Source organism: Microchirus variegatus (genome assembly GCF_963457635.1).
Source record: "Microchirus variegatus genome assembly, chromosome: 12".
NCBI lineage: Eukaryota > Metazoa > Chordata > Actinopteri > Pleuronectiformes > Soleidae > Microchirus > Microchirus variegatus.
Window position 1 is genome coordinate 10,246,908 of NC_139813.1, and position 26,462 is coordinate 10,273,369.

Consider the following 26,462-nt stretch of genomic DNA (forward strand, 5'->3'; position numbering starts at 1 on the left):
TGATAGTCAGCGAGTAATGGCAAACAAGTCAGCTTCATCATTATTATTATTATTATTTTTTTTACCATTTTTATAAAAATCATAATTACTGAATCTTCAGGAAGCCCCTTATTGTTATTCCTTTTTTTTTGGTTTACTTTTATTACCAGAGTCACATTGAATGTGTGTGCACCCCATGAGAAAATGTCAAATCTCAAAGATCACTCACTCAAGGATCACTATATCCCTTGCATAAAAAGTATTTAAATGTTATTGTAGCCCAAATACAATGTCACATTATTATTACTCCACTGCATGATTTAAGCTTTGTTTACTATTCTAAACTAGCTAAGGTAAAGTGTAGTGAAATACTGCAGTTACTAGTTTGAGAAAGACTGATTAAAAACAGGGAAATTGGTGCAGCAGAGGGAAAGATATCCTGAGTTTCAGTCTTAAGTGTAGCTCAAGCTTCAAAAGCTCATTTCCTTCACTTTCTCTCGTGTCACCACTGACAAACTTTACTCTGTTTGATAAACATGAACAATGTATGCATGCAACCCACTCAAAGGATGTTGGGACAGAGCCAAGTTTACCACTGGGTCTTATCACCTTATCTTTTAATTGCACTTTTTAATCGGTTTGGAAATGAAAATAGTAATTGTTGCACTTTAGAAGGTGGACTTTTCGCCCACTCTTCTCATATACAAGATGTGAGTTGCTTTGCAGTCTGTGGGTGACCGTTGAGTTGTCTGATTTTCCTCCTCATAATCCACCATACATTTTCAATAGGACACAGATCTGGACTGCAGACAGGCCAGTGAAGCTCACACACACTCTCTGTCTTCAAAGCCAAGTTGTTGTAACTGGCATTGGGAAAAGATTAAGTCTTGATTGGGGCAAATGTAAAATCTTAGCCTTTGCATCAATTATACTTTCACATATATTCAGATTGCCCATGGTGTGGGCACTGATGTTCCCCCAAACTGGGACTCGTCTGACCACAAGACACATGTACACTGTCTGCCCCAGAGAACTCAGGTTGCATTTCTTGATATAGCGGTGGACTGTGTTAAAGCTCACATAGAGTGGTCCTGTTGCACATATATGTTAGTTATGGAGGTCTACTTACATATGGAGGTCTACTTACATACATTAACTTGTTTTTATGGTCAAAAACCTCCTAGTTGCTATAAACGAGCTGATAGAAATCCTCTTTTCTGACGCTGTTTCCCAGCAACGATATTTCAGACTCAACTCTCACCCCGGCTTCCCAACTGTCTTGTGATTGGCCAGTACCCGGAAGTGACATATTCAGCACACCCGCTCTCAGAAGCGCAGCTCCCCCCTCTGGAACGGTGGATGCACTGCTACTCATTATCAAAACATTGTTTTAACAATGTTTAAAAATAGCTTCGTCACGACTCCCCGCCGCAGTCTCTTTTATGACTTTGACCCGGAGTCAGACCCAGAGTCAGAAGACACTGTCGCTCGTGAAACACCTCCACAACGGACGTTATTCTTCTTCTGCGGTTCTATGCACGCAACCAGATGTGCCCGGACTAGTGTCCTGAGCAGGAGGATCTGCTGTTCCCGGAGAACCGTTGTTTACGTAACCGGACCGGGTTTTTTCAGAGATCTTGCTGAGCCCGAGATTACAATAAAACACAGCATTCTCAGCAGTGGCTGAACTGTTTGTTTTGAACCTTCAGGGCTTCTTGAACAAGGTAATGACGCAGATATACACTAAAAAACAGCGTTAATTGGAACTTCCAGTCTAGGTCCGCTTTAAGTGACAGTGATTTTCCAAGGCACTCCCAAGCCCATGTGGCTTAGTCCATCCCAGCAACGATGACATTTTCTCATGTAATACAGTTTGAGGTCCTGATATTCATGCATATTCAACACCAAGACTCCCTAAATCTTTTTGCAGCATTATGTTCTGAAGATGAAGACCTGATAATTGAAGAACCATTCAAGGACTATTTTGAGTGTGTTGTACCCATCACACATGATTTTTGTATATATTCGCTATATACAAACAAAGTATTTTCTTTGTACTTTTATCTGTTACTTAAAGGTTCTATCAACTTTTCTGGAAATTGGGTTTGTATATCGATACTGACACAACACTAGGGCAAAATCCTAAGATGTCAGGAAAAGTAATAGAACAAGATTAAAGAGAACATGAAAGTGAGAGACCATGTTTGCGGCGATTGTGTTTTTAATATTCTAATCTGTCTGAATAGAAAAGTAGAAAATGTGTTTCAGGCGTATTTGTTTGGCTAACATGCTTTCCCATGACCACGGACTTGCCCTGACTGTCGGATTTGTTTGTGAAGTAATACCATATTTCGATTCTTGCATCTGCAGACAAGCTGTGGAAGGTCGGCAAGAGCACTTATATTAAGGAGCGGAAGTAGAGAAGTGCACACACACACACATACACACACATGCCTACTGTTACACATTGATGCAACACAGCACTTATTCAAACGCTGTTATTCTTGCAGCACTATCAGCACAATGGGACATTGCACCAGTTTTAACAACAGTGTAATTTACCACTTCTACCCCCCATAAACTACTTCTTTCTAACCAAGAGTCAAAGATTCCTCGCTGTATCCTGAAACCTATTGCTTGTTGCAGGCTGAATGAACAATATGAACCATTTAAGCTGGTAAGACATCTAAAATGGGCCATAATTTAGCTCCTGCATAACCCCAAATTCCTCCCCAGCCTACTGCTTATGATTCGAAACACCACTGTGCGCATTGAGATTGAGGCAGAGGGGACATCTGCCTTGTTCCTGTGATAACCTATAAAGAATTCAGTACACAGATGGGCTGAGCTACCTGCAGTCCTGATGAAACACAGCTTTCTGTGTTGTAGTCAATGTCACTTTCCTGGTACTGGACTGACCCTGTGTTTAGTAATGCTGCTGCAGGTTTCTGTATACAGCGGTAGGGAAAGCCTTAAGGGACAATATTTGCAAATGCATGATAAGGAAGTATAGGTAAAGCTACAGTGTGTAACTGCATGATTGTATTGTTGTTATTCTTCTTTCCCTGATTGGTCCAAAAACTATGTTGTCTATGTACAGTGCCTTGAGATGTTAGTATGTTATGATTTGGCATAGTACAAATAAAATGGAATTGAATTGAAAAACAGGCTCTGTCAAGAAAAACTATCAGACCTGACTGAGGGTGTGCATGTGTGTAAACAACAGCATTGTAGGGACGAACAGGGACAAGAAGTGTTGAGTTTTTTTGATCAGTAGAATTCACGTCTAGGAGTTTTTGTGGGTGTTTCTTTGTCTCTTTGTTTTCAGTCATATTCCAACCTGTTTGAAGCTCTTTTTTTTGGGAGGTTGCTTTTGCCTTCATCTCTCTTGACATAGAATGTATGAAGAAAGTAATGTAACAGACATTTGTTTATATTCAACAATTACACACTACAGTTTTAATTAAGAACCATATGTGAACGTGGCTTGTTGCGTTGCTTTTTGGTGTTAAATGTGTTCCTGCTGCTGGTTTCAAGTTATGGCTGTGACTGACAATTGTCAGTCCAGCATGATTGGCATTCACACAGAAGATAAAACCCGTACAAACCCTCAAATATGAGTACATGTGTCCACTTATACCCAGCAGCAGCTGCAAATTAAGAAAACTAACTGTCCTCTTGGGTTTCTGTGTGTGAGTGCTCACAATGGGGCAAGATTTATTGCGGTCTATAATGAAGCAGGAACACATTCAACACTTCTCTGCACAAACATTAAGAGCCAGGTGCAAAACAACCTCCACCTGTCATCATATTCATCATACACACAGTCAGATCTGGTCAGGGGGCACACACAGGAGATCACATTAGATATTACATGTGCTGTGTGTCTGTTGCTAGGCAACTTTGTCATAATACCCCTGTGACCTTCCGACCCTGCCAAAGTCAGTGTTGCTGTCCCCGTCTCACACTTGTCTGTGTGTGTGTGTGTGCGCGCGCGTTTGTGTGTGTGTGTTATCTGAGACGATGATGCGACTGCCACATAGCAACTGAGAACAGCTGTGATTTCACTGTGCGTGCATGTGTGTGTGCATTTTTGTGTGAAGTCGACATCTCTGTTCAACTACGCACACTCCCACAATAATATAGCACACTGTCACTTCCACAGTGTGATATCGGCATAGACTCTATCAGCCAAAAATGTAGTCCTACCCCCACCCCACACACACACACACACACACACACACACACAATCCCACCACCCTATTCCCACACACGCACACTCAAGTCTGTTGTGAAATCACAGCCCAAAGTACAGAGCAGAGGGAGCGACGAAGCAGTCATTTCCCTCAAGATCCATTCATGTAAAATACTGTTTTTCAAACCTCTCTCTGCCTCTTATTCAATAATCTTATTCATCTCTCTCTTGACTGCAAAACCAAACACGCCTTGTCTTCTGCTTCCTGGCAAGAGGCTTTGTGCCCGTGTGCAGGCGAGCGGGCGCTTGCGTGTGGGTTTTTCTCCGCTTCTCTCCATAAGAGGAATGTCCTTGGCCTGTTTGACCTGCATGCTCCCACTGAGCCCTCTGTCAACCACCTGGGGCGGGCTCTCGCGCTCCCCTCCAGCCAGTCAGGAGCCCTGGCAGTTAATGACATCAGTTAGCGGAGGATCTTTAGGACCGGCCCCTTGAGGTGATTCGTCGGAAGAGTGCTCTTATTGTTATGATGATTAAGTGTTATATGAAGGGCTATCAGAGGAGAGCCCCTTAATGAAAGTGGAGCACAGAGAGCAGAGGCGGCAGCAGCGGCGGCGGCATGGAGATAGAAGTAGAGTCAGATTTGGGGGGGGGGAAATGAGGATGCTTTAAGGTGGGAATAGACAGAAATGGGGAGAGAACGGGGGATTGCAGGACTGAATATTCAGCAGCTGTGTCCAGACTTGCTGACTCCGGGTGTTCATGCTCTGAATGTACCATGAGAGGTAGACTGTGTGCACGGGAACCTGCTGTAAAAGAACAAAAGGAGAAAAGACGTACAAGTAACTGCATACAATTTATGCATGGTTTTGTCTCCTCGTCTTCAGCTTTCATGTGTATATCTGTGGAGAAATACAAGATGCCCGTTTGTGTGTGCATGTGCGATTACTGGAGTTTCCCTTGCTGTTTGGTAAAAGAGTGGAACGCCCTGCCTCAGAGGAAAATTCCATCCTCAGCTGCTCCTACACTGTTATAAATCAGCGGGCTGGGATGTCCAACACATTCTCCTTTTTGTGAATAAGCTTTTGTTATTTGCCTTTTTTGTTGTATCTACTTTCCGCATCCTACCTCATCATATTTATTTATTTAGCATTTTCCTACATTTCCCACAATGCCTTTTGGCACTCCAGCTCCATCGTCTTGCACCCTGAGAATCTCTTCAGTTGCCACTGTAACATACTGTGTCTGTGGGAGAAAGAAAGTTGTCAGAATTACACTGGGAATTTATTTTGAGTGCAATTTTATTTAAAAAAGGGAAGATCAAACTTTACTTAAAACTGTTAATTTGACTTTTCCTTCTAAATAAATTCTGATTATAATGTCACCCTACACTTTCCGAAGAACAGCAAAAGCTTAGATCGAGTGATTGAAGAGTTTAAGGGTGTATTTTTTTCTTCGGCGCGGGCTCCAGCAAACCTCAACATATTTCATTAGTATGGCTTCCACAGGAGAGCTGGAGTGTCCAATACTGTTTCACAGGTTACCCTTACAAGAATAACATTATGGGGAAACACTAGAGAACAACGATTTTATTTGACTGTCTACCTGATGGTTTTTCTCCGTGCTGTGATATTTCTCAGGAGCAATGGCGGAAATTAAATTTGTGGCTCACCTGCCAACAGCTGTTAAACTAAGGTTTAAACCCAGCAGGAATCATTGTTTACCAGATGGACTACAACTATGGCTGCTACTGGCATATGAGTAATAAACAGGTTGAACCTGACAAAGATCTGGAGCTGAGGCCGCGATAGAAGCCCGGGCTAAAACAGGGATAATGTTCCCTGTATAATTGAAACATTTTTAATGTTATCACCCAGTCTGACCCTTAATTAATGGATCTGATCTACTTGTTGCAGATTACTGAATTTGACTGAATAGAAATGCTCGCCCTTTAGAGACAGCCGTGGATAGGGCAAAGTGAAGGCTTTCTTCTACACATGATCTGCAGTCTGAGCTGCACTCATCACCACAGGATCAGTGCCTGAGTATCAACTCAGTTCAGCTCAGAGTTTATTCATCATAAATGCCATTTATGGAAAAAAAACAATCAAAATTTTTTTTTTTTCATTCTCAAGAAAAGCACAAAACACATGTGGAGTTCGGTTGGATGTTTAAATTTAGCATATGTGACCACTGCAGTTATGACCACACAGAGTACTGTAGTTGCAACACAACCTGCTGTCATCCAGCAAGAGGCAGTGACTTCTGTATTACAGCTGTTGACATGGCAATCATCGTGACAAAGGACAGCTGCCGTGATGTTAACCTCCTGGGGTTGTTGATTTATCCGCAGAGTATCACACCGTTGACCTCAGCGCACTCTTTTGGCTGAACAACTTGAGATTTGAAAACGGCCAAGCATTTCTTATATGATTTTCAAATAAAAAGTTAAGATTCAGTTCAATATTCATTGTGCTATAAATTTAAAACCTGCAGCATTAATGAGTGACACCGTTAAAATGTTAACGGCTATACTCTAAGGCTACATCCACATTACTCTGTTTCCATTTAAAAATGCATAAATTCTGCTCCAGATATACCTGCCATCCCCAATACCCCGGTGGATAATGAAGTTTGATAATGCCATTTTTGGTTTAACAAAGTCGTGAGCTGCATTTTAGTTTGAATGGGCAGAAGCAGAGATCTTTGGAAACTATGCTTTGGTTACCCGCATTCACTTCCTGATTGATGTCAGCCTCAACCTGCATGCAATGAGTTGTGAAAGAAAAGCTCCTTTAACACTTTAGATTTTAGTTTTAGTTTCACCTTGTTGTCGGTCTCCTAACATAAATCTTGGCTGTTATATTTCGCTATTGCTGTTAGTGGTACATTATGAATTGTTTTCAATACAACATATATTTATTATTTTGGCAAGGAACATGGAACAATTCAAGATAATACAGTTTTTTAACTGTATTATGCAGTCTTTCCATATTTATACTTGCATTGTTTCAAATTGCAATTTCAATTCAATGAATTCATTGTTTAGGCGTAAAGTCAACGTCCTGGATTATTATTGTCATTGGTGTCTGCATCAACACACTGTGGATGGTTGGACAGGCCCCTGTTGAAATTCCATTTTACTCATTCAGCTTTTAAATGCAGTTGAATTAGGTGTAAAACCTGAGCAGCAGTGGCACTGCTGCAAGTCTTCTCCTGGCTTTTTTAATGGAAACAACTGTTGTGCTCTGGATCATGTGCAGAAGACGTTCAGCTATATTTAGCTCAACAGTACAGTGCATTAAGAAAGTATTCAGACACTACTCCGGGATTGTATTTTGTTGCTCCATGTTGGTACGTGTGGCAGCGCACCAACAAGCACTCAGCTTTTTGTGTCGTTTAAACGGACTGCTTACTGGTTAGCTTCTCCTTAAGTGGCCACGTTGGTTGTTTTCCAACAAATGCTCCTCTCATTGGCTTTCATTTTACACTGGGCAGATGGAAACTCCAAGTCTTTGCTCCACAGTCGATGACAGGCATTTTCATCGGGGACAACGAGAGAAGACGTTTTAAGATAAACTGAAAGTAGACGACAGGGGGATTGAAGTAACCTAATGCTGAAAAAAATGGGACAGATGATTGTTTCACAGGAGCTCAAGCAAAGCCACATTATGTTATGCTGTGATAAACTGCTGAAGGAGTAGAGGCAGATGAAGCATCATTTGCCTCCCCCCCTCCACTTTCTCCTAGAAATCCTCAGCTTGACCCCCCCCCCCCTTCTCTCACACATCACCCCTGGCTAAAGGAATGTAGCGGAAAACGAGAGACTCAAGATAGAAGATCAGAGGCCTTAATATGAACCACATTGTGTGTTGTTCTCTTGTTTCCCCCATCTCCTGTGTTCTCCGCATCAGGAGTGAAACAGCCTTTGATGAATATCTACAAAGAGATTGGAGATTTATAAAGCGCGGCAATTTAGCCAGGTATGTTATCTTAAGCCTGGTAATTTGGGAATTCAATTCACTCGCCGGGAGAACAAGAGGAGCTCACGGTGTTTATCAGGCTGACTCGCATCGGGTCTGTGCTTTGAAATAGAGGTTCTGGGGCTATCTAATCGATGCTGACCGCATCTCAAGGCTCGGGTTATCATATCTCTAATCCCCATCCCTTTTCTTCACAGTCCTTTTCTCTTTTCTGCGTTTGAGTGCGTGTGTGTGTGTGTACTGTAACCATGGATCAGGCCCTGTCTTTTCACATGAGTTAAACATCTAATCACAGCACAATCATCCCTCATCCCTAATTCCTTTGGCAATGCCTGTCAAACAGCATACGCTGAAAGAGCGGGTGACTTTGAAATGCTGCTAATGACCCTAGGATATAACTACTCTCTTTCTTTTACTCCCCCTCACTCTTACTCTCATGTCCACTCCTGTCAGTTGCACTTGTGGTCATCCTCTTTCTTGTTCACTGCTATTATCTGTGTCTACTGATTAGAAAAGGCAAGGGAGAGGGAGTGAAAGAGCAAGGGAAATTGTGCCATTTATTTTTTTTATTTTATATGAGAGACGAAACTCGATGGCTGCAGATTTGGAAACAAAGTCATTAAAGGTTGGGGCTGTTCACGTGCCACGTCTCAAGAAGAAGCCATTGGAGTTTCTAACCAAGGCACTTGTAGGGTTGTGCCTCTGTTGTGTCTGTCATTCCCCTGCAATCAAAACCTAGGAACTGCTGAAAGTGCTGCAGCCTCAGTGAATTAATTAACCGATTCTACTGAGAATAAAACTAAACCACAGACAATGGATTATCAGCACCACATTTCCCTCACAGCAACTTTGCTAATCAGTACTTATGTTTGAAAAAAAAAAAGAAGAGAAATACTTGCCGCGCCTGGGTGCATCTTATACTTCACCATCTGATTCAGGAGCAAGTGGCAACCAGCTGGAATCTTGGCCGGCACCATGTTTACAGACTTCACCTGCAACCAGGCTCCTGGGGATGAAAGCGGCTGTGTATCCGCTCATATATGCTGTACTTTATCATCTACGTTCCTCTATATGGGAACATCATTTACAAACTTGACACAATGTGCTATTGGACCTGACCCAAAAGTAGTGACTGAGACAATCAGGCCAAGTGAGTAGTGGGCTAATTTTATCATAGACTTACATTTTAACTGTTTGCTTTTTCTAGTCGCCCCCTGGTGGCTATTCAGTTATTTTCTGGTTGACTTCAAGAATGGACAAAGACCAATTTGACCTTCTTCTATAGTCAGATTATCTTCCCTTACTTCGCAACTTCATCTCTTTTGTTTGTTTGTGCCCCTCCATTTAAATTGTGTGTGCAAAACACACTGCACGAGCTGCAGTCCCACTGTTGTTTAACCTATATTGAAACTGCAGAGGAGGCCTGACGAGGCACAGCACAGAAGGAGAAAAAAGCCTGGAACAGAAAAACACACAGTGACCAAAGAAAATACACTGAAAGCCACATAACCGAGAGACTACTTTATAAGCTTTCCAATAGGCAACACGTCAGCGTCAAACTAGCAGGCTTACTGCCAAACCTATTTAAATCTCAACTAAACAAAGCAGAGACAGCTCCTTATTGAATCTGCCACAAGAACCTTCATTAACGGTGTAAATTCACCGAGCGAGCTTTTAGCTTTAAATAATTTTGCAGCAAGCGGCTTGAAGAAGGAGCAGAGGACATAAAGGCGCTGTTGCCTAATTCATCTCTGACCTCAGGGACAGATAACAAAAACAAATCCATGGACTGTAAATAGTAATTTTCCATTTACTCTTTTTTTGGGGAGAGAACTGTAGGAAAACAGTGACTTGGTGCAGAATGGCCTCATACTGTATATTTATATAAAACTGTTATGGGGAATAAGTAGAGCAGTGGATGAGGCAGCTGTTACCTTGAACACAGAAGGCGACACTGATGAGAAACAGAGGAGCAGGCTATTATACTAACTCCCTGGCTAAAGTAGCTACAAAGAAGGGATGATGTGTAAACGACATAATCAAGTGCTCGCATGGTACTGGGGCTAAACTATTTGTGACGGCACAAGAGAAGAAATCATGATTTGTGTTTCATATACGACACATACACTTTTCTATCTTTCAGAAATCCACTGACAAAAGTTCAACTTTTGTGTGAAATTAGCGAAATATTGCCTCTCGCCTATGTTTATTTGTGTCAAAGTAGATTCATCCTTGAATAGTCGTGTTAGAGAACTGCAAACATCTTCTTGAAGGCATTTGCATTTCTTTGACAGTATCATCTTGAGGCTTGCATGTGTTGAGATGCTTCTCATGCAAATGCAGTGTTTCTTTGTGGTGAACTGTCTTACCTACCACAAAGTAAATTCCACAGAATTTTTCAAGCAGAACTATGCAGAATTTTTACCCTAATTTAACTGCTTCTGAGTCATTGTGATGGTTAAATGGCTTGTTGCGGGGAGATTTGGGGCCGTCTTCACTCCCCCTACTGTCTGTTAATGGAAAGCCAGCGTTGCAAAATCAGGGCAGCCGACCCCGGAGTCCTCAGAATCAGGAGCTTCTGCGAGAAACACAAATTGCTTCATCAAGGCAGCGACAGTGTTATTTTAGACGCTCATCATGGCAGAGCTGGTGAAAAAGAAACAGAAAGGAAATGTTGTCGGAGGAAACGAGAAAGAGGAAACGACTGTCTGGCCAACACGGGTCACACACGAGTAAACATCGGACCAGCCTTTTTTTTCGATAGAGAAAAATGAAAAACACAGAAGCATGCAAACATGGCCCCATGGCTTGTGTTTGCCGACTCTGTTGAAAACAAATGCACATGGCCAGTAGAGGGGAAGGGAGGGGGAACGTCATCGGTGAGGTTTCACGACAAGTGGTAGACAACGGTTGGATGAATGACCAGACCTGCAGAGTTCCACTTCAATGTAAACACATCTTGTGAAATGTTACCATGCAGCTCTGACATGCAAGCTGCTTTATCTTATGGATCAAGTCTGAAAAGTCCTGAACTCCGGGTGACAGACTCATCTCTGAAGATGTTGAACAGTATATTTAAGATTGAATCACTTTCACTTGAATCACTTTTTTCAATCTGATGTAAACAGCATGTTTACTGTTGACAGAGTAAGTCTGACGGGTCAAATCTCACCTCCAGCTCTCCCTAAATTATAGATGTCCTGTGTTCTCCTCAACCATTTTCACGTCCAGACTCTTCTAACCTCCTGCTCCTCTTTAGCATATTTCACACCGCAGCGTGTTGCTGAATCACAGTCTCCATTTTGTTTACATCTGCCTCCCCATGAAATCACGTGAGGTGGTGCAACGCTCCCTGATTGCTCCCCCTGGAACGATAATCTTAATATAATCCTGTATGCGCCATTATTTTCCTCTTTATCTTGCAGTGCTGGGAGAAAACGCTCTTGAAAGTGATTCATCATATCACTTTTCCCTTTTTAGGCTTGTTTGTGAGTCTGAATTTTGTCTCGTCAGCATTCAGAACGTGTTTCCGTTGACATAAGGTATCTTGTGCGGTGTTAAAAACAGCTTGTAGGAGTGGGAGGGAGGAGTGAAGGATGTAAGCAGAGTTGTATCATCAGCAGAAGCCGTGTAAGTGTCGTCAGCAAAGGCAGGCCGGAGAGGACGGTAGTCTATAGGCTACTGACAAGCTGCTGCCTCACTCTTTTGTCCTTCTTACTTTTTCTCTCCTCTAAACCTCAACACACTCTGTGTTCACCGCCCTCAGCAAAACGTGATTGTTGTCTTTTCAATCTTGATCATCTTTTCTCAACCAGACACGAAGCAGTGCTGTTTCATGACCACGACTCTATCATCCACCAACTTTCAGGTCATGTGCTTATTGATTCTAGTCGTCTGCCACATTTGCAAGAGACTCAAAGAGGAGGGAGTTAAAAAGCCAAAGAGGGCGGATCTTTGGAACTGGACAGGCTCCTCCAGTGGTTGTTGCCATGGTTTTTTGTTGTCGGGACAAACTGTCGGCCAGTGGCTGAGAGCCTGAGCTGCTGTTTGTTAAAGATAAGTGGAAAAGCCAGAGGGGGAAGAGAGAGTGGGAGACAGACAGACATAGAAAGGGAGTCCTGCTTAATTTTTTCTTTTTTTATTTGACTGCAGGACATCCAGCTGAAAAACGCTCACTACCTCAAAGCCTCATCCACACTACTCTCCCCTTAATGTAGGGATCCCGTTAGATCACATTCTCCTCTTTAAACAGTTCACTGAGCCTTTCTCCTGGAGCTTTTCTGACCAGCTCCCCTCCCTGCATGCTATCAAAGCTGTGCACTGGCTGCTTTGATATTATATAGTGTTTCTGGCAGTCTCCCTCGCTCTTTCTTTTTCTGCCTCCCTTGCTCTCACACTCTGTCTCTTTCCCACAATATTGTAAAAGAGCACAAAGTGCCAACAGGGACCTGCTCACTGTCAAAGAGAAAAGACAGGGAGGCCTTAGAGGGAGTGAGGCAGGGACTGCAGGCGAGGGAGGGAAGGGCTGAAGGAGCAGGGGAAGAAAAGGTGAAAAGAGTGCGATAAAGACATAGTGTAATTCTATTATTATTATGGCGGTAGTTGCTGGCAACCAGGTTTTAATAGAGTTGTGTGAATATGGCATTTCTATGCCTCAATCTTTTCTAAACCATCATTGATTTTTTTTTTTTGGCCTTTATTATTCATAAAAGTGGCAAATGTATTTGTAGTTGGCCCTAGGTGATAATTCAATAACTAGAAAAGCACTCGGAGAGCGCAGACCTCCGCCAAGGCAGCTCAGTGCCTACAAAATACACCCTGTACGGATCACGCCCAACATTTAATCACTTGTTCCTGGTCCCATTGCGGACCAAATGATCAGCGCCCTATGAAAGTTTCACTGTTTTAAAAGTATTTCCTAAGTGTAGTTAAGCAGAGCAAATACTTTTTAACACAGCTTTTTCAAACATCCTACTTTTATTTTGGATATTTCGATTAATTGAGTTAGTTTTATTCCACAAAACCTGCAACTGCCAGGGTCGAAATGATTAGCCGCTCTGATGCTGATAGTCAACTGTGTATCCTTTGTCAGCATCAACAATCGCAATTTCCGAAGTCTAAACTGATTTCTTTTGTTTTTGGCTTGATGTGTTCTCAAGTGACGGCTCAAACCTTTACTGAAGATGTTATCCTGTGTCTAAGTTGGGAGTTAACCCTCAATTTGTGTGTGCAAATAATAAGTTAAATAATGGATCCAAAATAAAACTAGGATGCTTGAAAAAGCTGTGTGAAACATTCTTCGCTCTGTTTAACTTGGGAAATACCTTTAAAACATAATTACGTGTAGTAAAATAATGTTACAGTTAAAGTAATAATTAAGTACTTGTTGATTTCTGTCTATTACCAAGTTTCAAACCACAATTAACTGGTTTTCTCGACATTTAGGACCAGAACATTCAGTGCTGTCACTAAATACACCAGACCTCTCTGTTAAATATTGAGATTTTAGACATTTCCTTTGCTAAATTTGGAGATTAGTGTATGTTTGTCTTTTTTAACTGATCTACAGGTTGGCATTGTTCGGTTTGATTCTTTTGTTGGACGTCAATGGGGCTGAACGATTTTGAATAAATCTAAATCTTCAAATAATCTAGTCATTTTTAATTTGAATAACTTATTTTATAGATCAGGGGTGTTCAGCTCATTATAGTTCAGGGGCCACATACTGCGCAATTTGGGCCGTACCACTAAAACAATGGCATCTTAAACCTATAAACAACAAACTAACTCCAAACGTTTCTCTTTGTTTTACATTTAATGACGTATCTTTTTATAAATCATATGAACAAAACCTGAAATTTCTTGAGACAAAATAGTGCAATTTCAACAAAATTATGCCTCAATTTACCATTTACACATGTACATTACAACTTACAGATCACATTGAATCTACAAATGCATAAAACATTTAGTCACAAGTATCTGGAACTGAAAATTATAGTATTATGATCATGATGCAACAAATTCATCCAGTGGGCCAGATTGGACACTCTTGTGAGCTGGTTCTGGCCCACAAGCCCTATATTTAATAATATAATATAATATAACTATAATATATAATGATATTTTGACATACATTTTGGCTTTAACAAATATTGCGCCTCCTTCGATGTGAAAATTGCAGTAGGCTGTATTGCGATTTAGATAAAATTTTGATTCATTGCTCAGGCCTACACGTCACGCTCATGACTCCAGTGACGACACTCTCTGCCAATCACTGGCCCGACACCCTGTTAACGTCACATTTTAGAATGGGCTAAGCTTGTACCGCGACAGAGCAAGTATTTAAAAAAGCACCAAGAAAAGCAAAAAAAGAAAGAAGAGTGGAGCTGAGCCAAGCCATGCTGGAACTGTATAGTGGAACAGCGCTATAAGAAGCTCGTTAATTGGCATGTTGCATTACACAAACAAAAATATGTTTCAATAAATAAGGTAATTATGAAAATGTGTTGGAACTATTTTGTGAAAAACATGGAGAGAAAAAAAAGTGACGTAAAATGTAATTCTCACATATGCAAATTGGCATTTCTTTGTTTATATTTGTATGTAGATTGAGCTGACGAGAGTCAACATGTTAATGTGTGGCAAGTCCAATTGCTTATTGGCTTCAGCTCTGAACTGATAATAAATTAGCAAGTTTCCCTAAATTGGTGAAATATTCATGTTGGGATTTTCTTTATTATGTGCAAACAGTATGGCAATTAAAAAGTGAACTCCATAGACTCTGGACACTCAAACTGATATGACACAATCAGCTGATAATTTCACAAGAGGAGAAACAGTGCTCTGTTTGTCTTGTTGAACAGAACAAACACACACACAGTGATCTTGCTGTAATAAAATGGTTGTAGAGCTTTCTGTTTGCCTTATCTAACTAATGATTGTCAGCCAGAGGCACATGCTGACTTGGAAGAGTTAACTAGACAACAGCCAGGACTTAAATTTGAGCCTTTTGGCTACATTTGTCACTTTAACAGGAACTGAAAAGCCCGCGACTGCCATGTCCTGTACATTAATTGCTGTGAGATGAAAGATATTAATGATGACTGTCTTGGTGTGTCTGATATTTGTTTGATAATTGGAACCTGAACCAAAACAGAACCTGAACCTTATTGGCACACATCGTTGTGGTAATTAATCAGTTTCAATGTTTGTTTGTTTTTTATATAATTAATACAAACTCAGATTTTTCAGCTTATTAAATGTTAAAATGTTCTGGTTAATTTGCTCCATATCACAAATAAATCATCAAAACAGGACATTTGAGGACATCGTCCCTTCAAGGTTTGGGAAACAGATTGAGCATTTTTCAACCTTTTTCTGCAGCATGCGACGATTAATCGAGAACATAATCCACTGATTAATAATTACTTCCCGGTTTTAATGGCTGTTGCTGTACTGCTAATAGGGCATGTCGTCAAATACTTTGATATTTATGACAGTAATTAATTATAATAAAAAATACATGGAATTGACATACGATTTAAGAAGCACACTCAAAAAGCCAAAGAACTACAACTGATATTAAACTGAAAACAAAGGCAACAACTACAGTATTTAATACAGATCATAAACTGTTACAGAAATACAGAGCTCAGAGAACAAATATGGTCCAGATCGGGACCTAACCCTAAAAATATCAGGACGTTATTAATACACCATATCGCCCAGACCGAACAGAACAGACACGCGTTCAAAACACGTCGCAGGACAACTGATTTGACTCGAACTGAATGAGTGTGAACACGGTAGAATGACTGAATGAGCAACAGGACAAGCGAGTGAACAAGTGAGTGTGTACAGTCGTGGGATTGCATGTCGGCGCATGGTGTGTCATGGCCATTACCATGGAAGACTGGAGCCTAGGCTTTTTTTTTTAAGCTTGACCTGACTGTGAGTCCACCACACAAACACGGACACACACACACACTCACACACACAATCCACTAAGGGACCCCCCAGGCTGCACACGCATGCAAGTCACCTTCAAGCGTTGACATTCGCAAAAAACTCCACACGCTTGTGCGCACACGCGTGTGTGCGTCTGAGTCTGTTTGTCCGCCATCCTTGGAGAGCCGTGATGAGCGTGACTTCATGAACGGTGGCTGCTGATGAATCATACCAAACTTAGTCTGTGTTTGCCGGATGCAAATGTCTGTTTGCTCTGTTGGTTAGCCTACTTTGGAGGACGGAGGCGCGGTGTGTCTGTATGTCTTTGCCGCGTTGAATTATTCACCGGCGATATTTAATTTCCTTGCCCCATACTCGTACATCACATAGTTGGTCCTGCCTGAGCCGAGATACCATGTGGTGTGTCTTTTTTTGTGAAACAGTGTAGTGTCCTTACAGCATAAGCAGTGGCCCCATTGATGTGTTCTGCACTATCATCTTTCAATTTGAAAGTTCTGGGGCTCACTTCCTCTAAATACCATATATTATGTGCTTATTATCTGCATAGTTTGTTTGCCAATAGGCAGAGGAGGTGATGTTTACGCCTCTCACAGAACACACTCTGAAATCACTTACTTTGTTTTCACTCTTACTGAGTGTGCAAACAAAGGGCTTTGACCTTTTAGACCATAAAGCAGAGTGGGTAAGTTTCTTACACCATTTACATATATCTACACCTAATTATCCACTTTGTATAATTTGTACTTGTACACATTTTAACAGCACTTTAAATACACAGCATGCCACTAGAGGTCTCTCTGTCAAACATATTAGCAAAACGCCGAGTTTGATGACATCGGTAGGCGACGTGGGATCTTGGGAATTGTTTTGCTGTCTTGTTTTGTTTCCCTCAGTGTTTGAGCTTTATAGCGAGAGCATCTGCAGGACGCGCAGCGAAGAGTAATGAGTAGTTGCAGTAGTTGCATTTATCATCCATTAGTGACAAATGCATAAATGCAGGAAAGACAACACACGGGGTTAACTAGTGGTATTGAATATTTCATGCAATGTTGCATAAGGAGTTGAGAGAGGCTAATGTAAGTACGCTGCTCAACTAAACATTGCACATTAGTGTCATTGGTTGTAGATGTTATATCCAGTAATGTAAAACTATTTACTTTTTTCATTAATAATTTCTCTCATGTTTTTTTCCCATATTAATCAAAAAAGGTGAATAATTGTGAGAAGAAAAACCCGATTTCAAACGACCTGCAACAGAGAAAGCAGCAAATCATTAGATTTTAACCGAATAATACTTGACATTTATATTCAGACTGTTAACATGGCTCTATAGTTACTCCAACATTCACGCTCTCCCAGGACCATCAGTCCCACAGGAATGTGTGTGTACGTGTAGGCAACAAAATATTTTTTACCAATTTCCACAGCATATTTTCAACTTTAGTAATAAATAAATTCATATCATGTCATCATTGTCTTTCCAGAAAACCCTATGTGGTTGCTGTTGTGTTCCTTTGCAAATGAATTGTGTTTGAGCCTCATTTCTCTGAGACACAGTTTGTGTATTTGTGTATTTGTGTAGTATGTCTGTACACGGTTAGTGTGCGTAAATGTATGTGCGACTGTGTGAGTTGCCAGGCAGCCGAGAGCACAAGCCAGGACTGAGGGGTCAGGAGCAGTCCACGGGGACACCCTGACCCCTGACCTCTATTCTCTAACTCATTGCTGCTGTAGAAGACATAAAAGGAAGACACAGTCAGACCTTATAGGATGTGATTGGTCCTACTCCGCTCTCTCAAAACCCTCTGGATCCTTGATACTTGTCATCTGGGGAATGTTGGAAATACAGAGGGCGAGGGATGCTGGGGTTTGATTTCATGGTCTGAAAATGGAGAACATGACTGGGTTCCCTACAAACGGTGTTGACATATATGTAGCAGTCGTTATTAATGTATTTTCCTGCCTCTGAGAGAGTTCTCATTTTCTCCTACTCTCTGTTGGTCTTCTTTTCCCCTTCAATCCATCCAGTGTATGTGTCGGAGGGATAAAGGTCGTCTTTTTGTCATCAAAACTCCAGATTAGTTTTGCCTCGGTGCATCTGACTCTCTTCTTTATCACTGTGGCCAGAGGAGCCACAAGGTTCAGCTCACCCCTCTGCCAAGTAATAACTCCTACCAGCTACTATTCCATTCTCCGCCGCTATCTCCTACACTACCATTACTACTTCATTCTGGGGTGGGGGGGGGGGGGATTATTTTCATGGCACCGGCTTTATTGGGCTCCATAGTAAAGACTGGCAGGAAAGTGAGGAGCAGGAGAATGTGACATGCAACACATACCATGAGCTGCTATCAAACTGACAAAGTTGTAATTGTTGCTTCAGTCCGCCCAGACCCAGAGTGAAGTGTAAAAGCACTGCTGACAGCATGTCACAAGCCCATGTGGGTTTTTTATTTTAATATTTCTGAACTGATGTGGTTTCAGGGGTTCTGTAACTCGATGACTTGAGGATTTCAGTGAAAGTCAGTTTGGCTAATGTTGCGGCAGACTAGTAAAAAGACAGTGAATTGAAGTACATTGTTGAAATGTTGCCTCTGGCGTCTGCACACAAAAAACGGCTGCGAGTCAGACAGAAAGAGCTTGCCAACGGGGAACGGAGATCTTCTGAGGATTACGTAAATGCGGCATGTGATTTGGACGCGTATTGGCGACATGCATGAATGCAGTGTAAGATGATTACGCTGTCAATTAGGGAATATGAATTAGCCTACACCCTCTCCAGTCTCAGAGGGGTTTGTTAACCTTTCTCCCCTGCGTGTAAACACTGCCTGTGCTCTGCCTCCAGTTGCAAAGTCTTTATGGGGTTGGAGCTGAACATAGGTCAGCAGGCATACATCAGGCAACACAGAATATTCTTTGGTCATATTTAAAATAAGGATCGATGTCCACTATCGCAGCCTTGAGTATGTATCAATAATGATATCACAATACACACTTTTTGCTTTTTTCTTCATTTTTTTTCTTAAAGTAAGTTCACATATCACATGATCCCCACAGTGTGGTTGACATGTTCATTCCTAAAGGTTACCGCCGTCACAACCCTACATACCTCTGTGCATCTTTTGCGTTGTTATGGACGTTACCCAATACTTCCTCTAGAGGGCAGTGTCGAGTGCCGAGTTGCAGGCACCAGTTGCAGGTATTGTGCTTGACGCAAAATAGGAATAGCAAAAACACAAGCAAATTTCACATCAGTGGAATGTAAGACGACTGAATGTAAGTCGTCCTCGAGGTCCTAGACTTTTGGCAACTCTGCTTCGCTGGATAGCCCATGGCATTAAACATGGCCAAGTTTTCCTGACGATTCTCTCTGCTGCCCCCATCATTTCTGGTGTTATTGCTCCATTTTGCCAGTCATCGTAAGCTCTCCTGCGACGTGTACGATGATCGACAATATCAACGCAAAGTATTTTGATCACCTTCACATCTCTCTCTTACATCTTTTGCTTCGTGAAGCATGTATGCGGTATTTAGTGCTTTTGGATCATGCAATCTAAAGATCCATTACAGTGATGTTAAGCAGTATCGGCTCATCACTTCATTAAATAATTTATAATTTCAGATACTTAGTGCAGTATTAACCCCTGCATCCAAATTTCCACTTTTTTTCCAAATAAAGTTGTGTGTTTTTTTGCCTTTAATAGCACACCATTGTTAGCTGAGGCTCGATACGGTTGGAATCAAGCACAACACTGGAGACATGGGCCTTAAGCTTTGTCTGGATCCTGTTAAAGAACCATGACAACAACATACTGGTAAATTTAGCTCAGATTTAGCCTCTTGGTTTATTCTCCTTCGACGTCTGAAGCAGGAGGAAATGGGTCGCGCAATTTATGTGGAGGTACTCCCTTTAAAAATGTCACTTTTAAAAATAGTTTAAAGAAAACGTGTGATGGAATGACTGCAGTCTGTCCTCTCTGAATAAGGAAGTAGGTGTCTTTTGGCTGCCATTAATGTTCATTAGTGAATAGTTTTTTTCTAATAATTATATATTCTACAGACAATTAATCTTTATCAAGGTAGAGGGGAGAGTTCATTTGATACCTTGTAAAAAAATAGTCCTATCAGCTTTTTTCAGATCTACTTTAGATGTAGATTGAAGTGAATAAAAAAGGCCTCGGCTGCCAAAGAAATTGTTAAAATAAGCTTGTGTCTTCTTTCTTCAAGATTCATTCTAAAGGATCTTTAGAGACAAAGAATAATAGTCAAATGGAAACGGCTTTATTGCAAGCTTTCACAGATCTCCAGGGACAGATTATAATCTGTTTGTTTAATCTGTGCACAACACGAAGAGTAAAATTGGCAAATTGCAGTTTTTATATGGGGTTATGCCCCTCACTCTTAGGTGCCATCGCTCCCTGGAGTTACAGTGAGGTTGCCAGGCAACCGGTGGAGACTCGGATCAGTTTTCTGCCTCCTGACAGTAACCTGATGCAGAATATTGAACGCAGATGCAGAAAATGTGCATTTTGGGGGGGAAAAAAAATGTTGACCTCTTCCTGCATTTGTATTCCTGTGTGCGTTGAATGAAACCATGTCAGCAGTTCTTTGTCTCTGATACATGGACATTTGAGCGTGTGATATGGGTGAAAGCTTCAATAAAAGTTCTCGTTTTTTAAATGTTTTTAATGAGGTGACACCATGATTTAATCGAATCATCGTATTTAAGAATTATCGTACATTCTTGTGTGCATGTCATTTGTCAGATATCAGTAAATCCACCGATATCGTAGTGTCTGCTGTCCTCTATTATAATAATAATGATATCACTGAGTGGACGTTTGTTTCGCTTGCAGAGTCTGGAGAAGCTACAGTGTTCAGCACAGTTGCCACAGTAATTTTCAGCTTTTGGTTCCTGTCAGATTCTTGTGAAGGCTATATTCATCGCAGCATAATAATAGGAATCGTCTGACTTAAGTGTACCAATCACCCACTGTTGGAGAATGGGGCTTTGAATGGAGGAAGCCATTTACTCTAATTGAACGGCGTCGTTTAAAACCCCTGATATGGGGATGCAGAGTGAAAACAGAACCAGTGTGGTGCCAAAGGTTTGAGTTACGTAGCTCACACATTATGGTATGCACAGGCACTTAGATGGAGAGTGTACTTAAAAGACAAATGGTCAGAGTATACTTGCACCCGTAAGCACACACACACACACACACACTAAGCCAAATGTGGACATGCCAAACAGAGATGAACACAAATGACAACAAAGCAGACAAACACAAAAGAGATCCAGAGAATGAAGATAACAGGGAGAATTGCAAAGTCCCATCTGTCAGACAAATGTGAGGATGCTTTTTTACACACACACGCACAGCAGCCGTCATTTAGTCTGAACTTGAGCGATATCTGCCTTTGTCCTTTAGCAGTTGGTCCTGAGGGGCCGCTGCTGTAGAAGTTGCATGAAAGTTTGTTTAGAGCCGAGCAAGTGTGTTAAGCTTTACGAGAGCCCATGGGAGACGTGGTGGCGCTCACACACACATACATTCACACACACGCATACAAACGCATACACACAAACATTCATCCACTCACACACACACACACACCCAGGCACGAGGCTTGGGCGGCAGCTCGTGCTGGCCCCAACCAACAGTGAGGAGTTTGTTGTCATAGCAACAGTAAAATGAGATGACTTTACTGTCAGCCGTAATGTTTCATGGCCCTCTTGCCGCTATGGCAACATAACAAGGAGGAGGAAGAAGAAGAGATTGAGAGAAAGAGAGCATCAAAGCCATCGCTGCATTCCACCAGACTCCTACCAGGAACAATGTCACCATGATGCCCTCACTTTCTTTCTAAGACAAACACACACACACCATGAAAAGCCCGTCAAACACTTGTATAAATACACACGTCTCGTCTGTCAAACTCCCTTCCACTTCGCCCGTCCCTTTGATTGTGCGTTCACTATTTTCAGCCGCAGCGTTATTGTCACCAGGGCAATTTGAATTCATTACGCTCAATGTCAATATTTGCGCAACAATGCTGAACCTCGTACAGGTAGCGCTTGTTGAATGAGCGTGTGCGAGCTGTCAGGAAGTGTGAGCAGTGTGAGAAGTGTAGAGCACATCAAAGACGTCGGTTTTCCCTGCGCTGTGCGGAAGAGTCGGATCGAGCAGCAGGGCGAGTATAGGCTGGTCGACTATACGCCGAGCAACAGTGCAGCAGCTATACATCACAATTCTATATTTAGCTCAGTCCTTCCACTACAGCCTATCAACACTGTTAAGCAGAGTTATCTGCGCTGGTAAAAAAAGAAAGAAAAAAAGACGGGGGGGAAGAAGAGGAGACGGAGAGATGCGTGGAAGCGCGACAGACACAGAGGAGGTGGGGGGAGTAAAAAAAAAAGAAAAAGAAAGGAAAACAGCAGCAGCAGCAACATCGGGAGAGGAGCTGAGTTGTTATGCTCTGTTGCCATGGTGACATGGCGGCCAGAGCTGGAGCGAGCTGACAGTTGTCACGGCACAGTGGGTTGCCATGGGTGACAGCTGTCAGTCAATCACGCAGAATGAGGGGACAGATCGGCCGATGATCACCTTGGATTAGAGAATGATCGCACCACACAGACAGAGCAAGGCCAGGCAGACACAATATATCTGGACTTAATTCATGTCCTAATGCTGGTCCTGTTCTCTGCTCTCTCTCTCTCTCTCTCTCTGTGTGCACAGTTTTAGTTTTACTACCGTTTCGTACACGTGTGTGTATGCTTTTGCATTTGTACATTTTTTTTCTCCAGATTTTGTGTTGTGTATGTAAATTTAGGTTCAAGGGCCAATTCCAATTCCTATCTTAACCCTCAATCTTAACCCTCAAGCTCGACCCTTTATCTTCAAACCATCAAACCATCAAAACCAAGTGTTGAGGGTTATTTTGTCACTTAGAAATGGGACACCCCTTAAATGCAGATACGTCTTCAGACTGTGGGGGGCAGAATAACGCGAAAGCTGCGTCCAGTCTGACAACTCCAAAAAAGAAGAAGAAGAACACATTTACGTCAGGATTATTTATTACGATCCGTTTGTCAGTCAAGTTATTAGGTTGTCAGTTAGTTATAAGATGATACTCATACAAATACCACAACCACGGACATATTCAGCTGACAGTTACCACACACCACAGCTTATTGAAAAGTAAACGATAGCAAACGATCGCTTGTCCGCACCGGCCGGCTATTGACAGAAGATCGTAAAATTTAAATAAATGTTACACAACAATGACGTCAGTAATCCATAATATGGGCCTAAACTAAGATAATACAATGGTTTTCATAATTTTTATATCTCTGTTAACAAAGAAAATCCTTAATTTGTAGCGTACTCATTTCGCTGCTTTCGGCGCCATCTTTGTTATGTGAAAACACGCAATGCATTCTGGGTAGCCCTTGCTCCCAAGGGTGGTATCGAAAAATCTCAATATTGAGGGCGATACAGCCCTTAAACTTGCCCCTCATCTTAATTTTTCTGAGAATCTGGAATTCACCCCAAGTCCGTGTTTGTTTGTGAAAGTGAGAGCGAGAGGGAGCACCCATGCATCCGAGGCCTTAGCCACATGGAAACAGGACTTTCACAGTTAACCGTAAAACGTGGCATCATTTCAAGAAAGGCGCTAGCGCTACAGCATACGGATATACAACATGGAGAATAAGACGTGGTTTAAGCGAGTTTAAGCATTAGATAAGAGAGATGGGACTATGACATCATTGTTTTGACAAACTTGTGTATTGGTTGATTACACGAAAAAAGGCAAGGGTGGTGTTGCTCAGATTTTTTCACACTGATACGATACAAAAAACCTCTGCTCGTTCCCGTGCTGAATGATGAACTCGCTCCCATGTGTGCGTTCAGATTACCAGCCACATTCTTCAGATCGTTCCAGATTTACACAGTTTACACTTGTGACTTCCAAGTGTCTTGTATCTGAACGCATCAGCCCTCTCTCCAATGTGCATTCATACCTCTTGCATGCGTCAAGAACAACAACAGCGGAGAACGCCATACTTGTGACACCACTCGGAATTGAAGTGGAACTTAAGTAAGATGAGATGAGATGTTCTTTTATTGATCACACATGGGGGAAATTTAGAAAGGGGAGCTATTATAGCAGATACATGCTTCAGAGAACGTCACTCTCCTACATTGTTGTTAGATTTTGCAGCTGTTTTGGAAGATATGTATATGTGATCTAGGACCAAATACTAAAGTGACACAAATCTGATTTGAAAATTTGAATTGACGATCGGATTTCTGTGTCCACACAGCCTGGGAAAGAAAATGTAATTTGAGCCCCATCAACCAAAAACATCAGATACAAGTCACTTCACCCTTGTAATCTGAACGCAGCCTATTTGTGTCCAGATTTACAGGGTGAGTGGAGCAGATTACATTTTGCTGTAGGGGCTGCCTCGTTCATCCTTACCACAGCTGTTTTAGGCGAGAGGACAATCAAAGGCCTGGTTTGTGAGGCTTCTGATTATGGTGTGATACCCAGAACTGTTCCCCTTCAATTACCACACTCTGCCTGTATCTAATGAGTGCAACATTACTCTTATGTTAAGAGAATAATGGCCTGATTAGACTAGGGACGGACTTGAACTCGCACTCCTAATTTGTTTCTTTCTTTTCTTGGCAAATCTCCCAGTCGTGATAATCTCTGGTCACAGATCCCTGCTGTGGAACTAAGTCCAGCAGTTGAGGTTTATTTTGCTCTCAGTCACGGCTCCAACCTTGACGATTCATTTTTCTCCTGCTGACGAGTCGTGAAAAAAACACCACAACCGCTTGTGTGACCCTGCGACTATCGGACCTTTAACAGCATTCATATGATATGACAGCAAACCCATGTAATTTTGCTGGTACGCCAGTAATTAGGGGGTTGTTGTACAAGGCAAGAATTCCTCCGCCAGTGAAGCACTAAATTTGCCGTCCTAGACAGAACTGGATAGGAAGCCCCAGAGAAAAATGATGATCTAATGCAACATAATTCAGAATGTGGTCAAAATGTTGCTGCCTCCCTCTGGCCTTTAACTGAAACAATGGCTTAATGTGAGAAGCCAACTGAATTAAACAAGCTGACCTTGTTTCTTTTTTCTCTCTCTCTCCCCTCTCCTCTTCCAACCCATTCAAAACTCTTCTACCCCTCTGCCTCTCTTTGTCCGCCCCCATTCTTTCATCCTGTCTCTAGGTGTGAGCCCTGGGCTGGATGGGACCCACCATGCCCCCCAGTAAGAAGGCCCAGAGCCCCAGTAGTGGAGCCAGTGCCTCGCAGGGCATGAGCCCGCCGTACCGGCAGGGGGACGCCGCCACAGCAGCATCAGAGGCGGAGGCAGCCGACCTCTCCCTGTCCCTTTCCGCCTCCTTCTCCAAGGCTGAGGACGAGGAGCTCACCAGCCTCTCCTGGCTCCACGAAAGCACGGACCTCCTCAACAGCTTCAGCCACTCAGGGCTGCGTAGCGTCTCCCCTCTGCAAGACCCCGACGGTCAGCACCCCCGCTCGCCCTCCTCCTCGTCTCCCTCCCCAGACGACCCCCTGCTCGGCGACGCACACTCGGCGTACGACTTGGCAGCAGGGGCGAACAGAAAACCGCCGTATTCCTTCAGCTGCCTGATCTTCATGGCCATCGAGGATGCGCCAAACAAACGACTGCCCGTTAAGGATATCTACGGCTGGATCCTGGAGCACTTCCCATACTTTGCTAACGCCCCCACAGGATGGAAGAACTCGGTGCGCCACAATCTGTCACTGAACAAGTGCTTCAAGAAGGTGGATAAAGACCGAAGCCAGGTAAAGATGCCAAGCAGTCGAGTAGAGAAATGTTGGATCACACTGACTTCAACTTTTAAGGGCTATGTATCAAACCTCAGTAAAAAAAAAAAAAAAAAAGATTCTTCACTTAATAACATTTTTTATCATGTTCATATATTTGTCTTGGCAAAATAATTTAAAACTCCTAGGCAGTGCTTTAGTTAAAACCATTTCTGGTGTATTCTGTGAGAAAAAACACTATCTTTCTTTTGCATGTCTGTGAAGAGAACTTCACTCAAAAAGAGACTGTAAAGAAAAGAACACGTTGTCCTTTTGTAGTTTTAATTTGATCAGCAAAAAAAAAAAAACTGGTGTTAACCAGCCGTGAATGGAAATCAAACACTGACCTACAGCACATGGCAGAAAACGGTAGTTTATCCTTCTAAACATCCTGTACAGCATCGTATTCAGGAGCAGTGGAACGTTCAGGGCTGAGCTGCAGCTTGTCCTGTCAGTGTGTGTGAAAC

The 26,462-nt window shown here is 42.2% G+C and overlaps 1 protein-coding gene across 1 annotated transcript in view; it reads left to right on the plus strand.

The window, feature by feature from the left end:
• Nucleotides 1–26,462, plus strand: part of ches1 (checkpoint suppressor 1) — a 77,163-nt gene that overhangs the window by 9,648 nt on the left and 41,053 nt on the right. The window contains exon 2 of the mRNA XM_083898451.1: nt 25,375–25,974. Coding sequence (XP_083754577.1) covers nt 25,393–25,974 — 582 coding nt within the window. The 5' untranslated portion in view covers nt 25,375–25,392. The remainder of the gene's footprint in view (nt 1–25,374; nt 25,975–26,462) is intronic.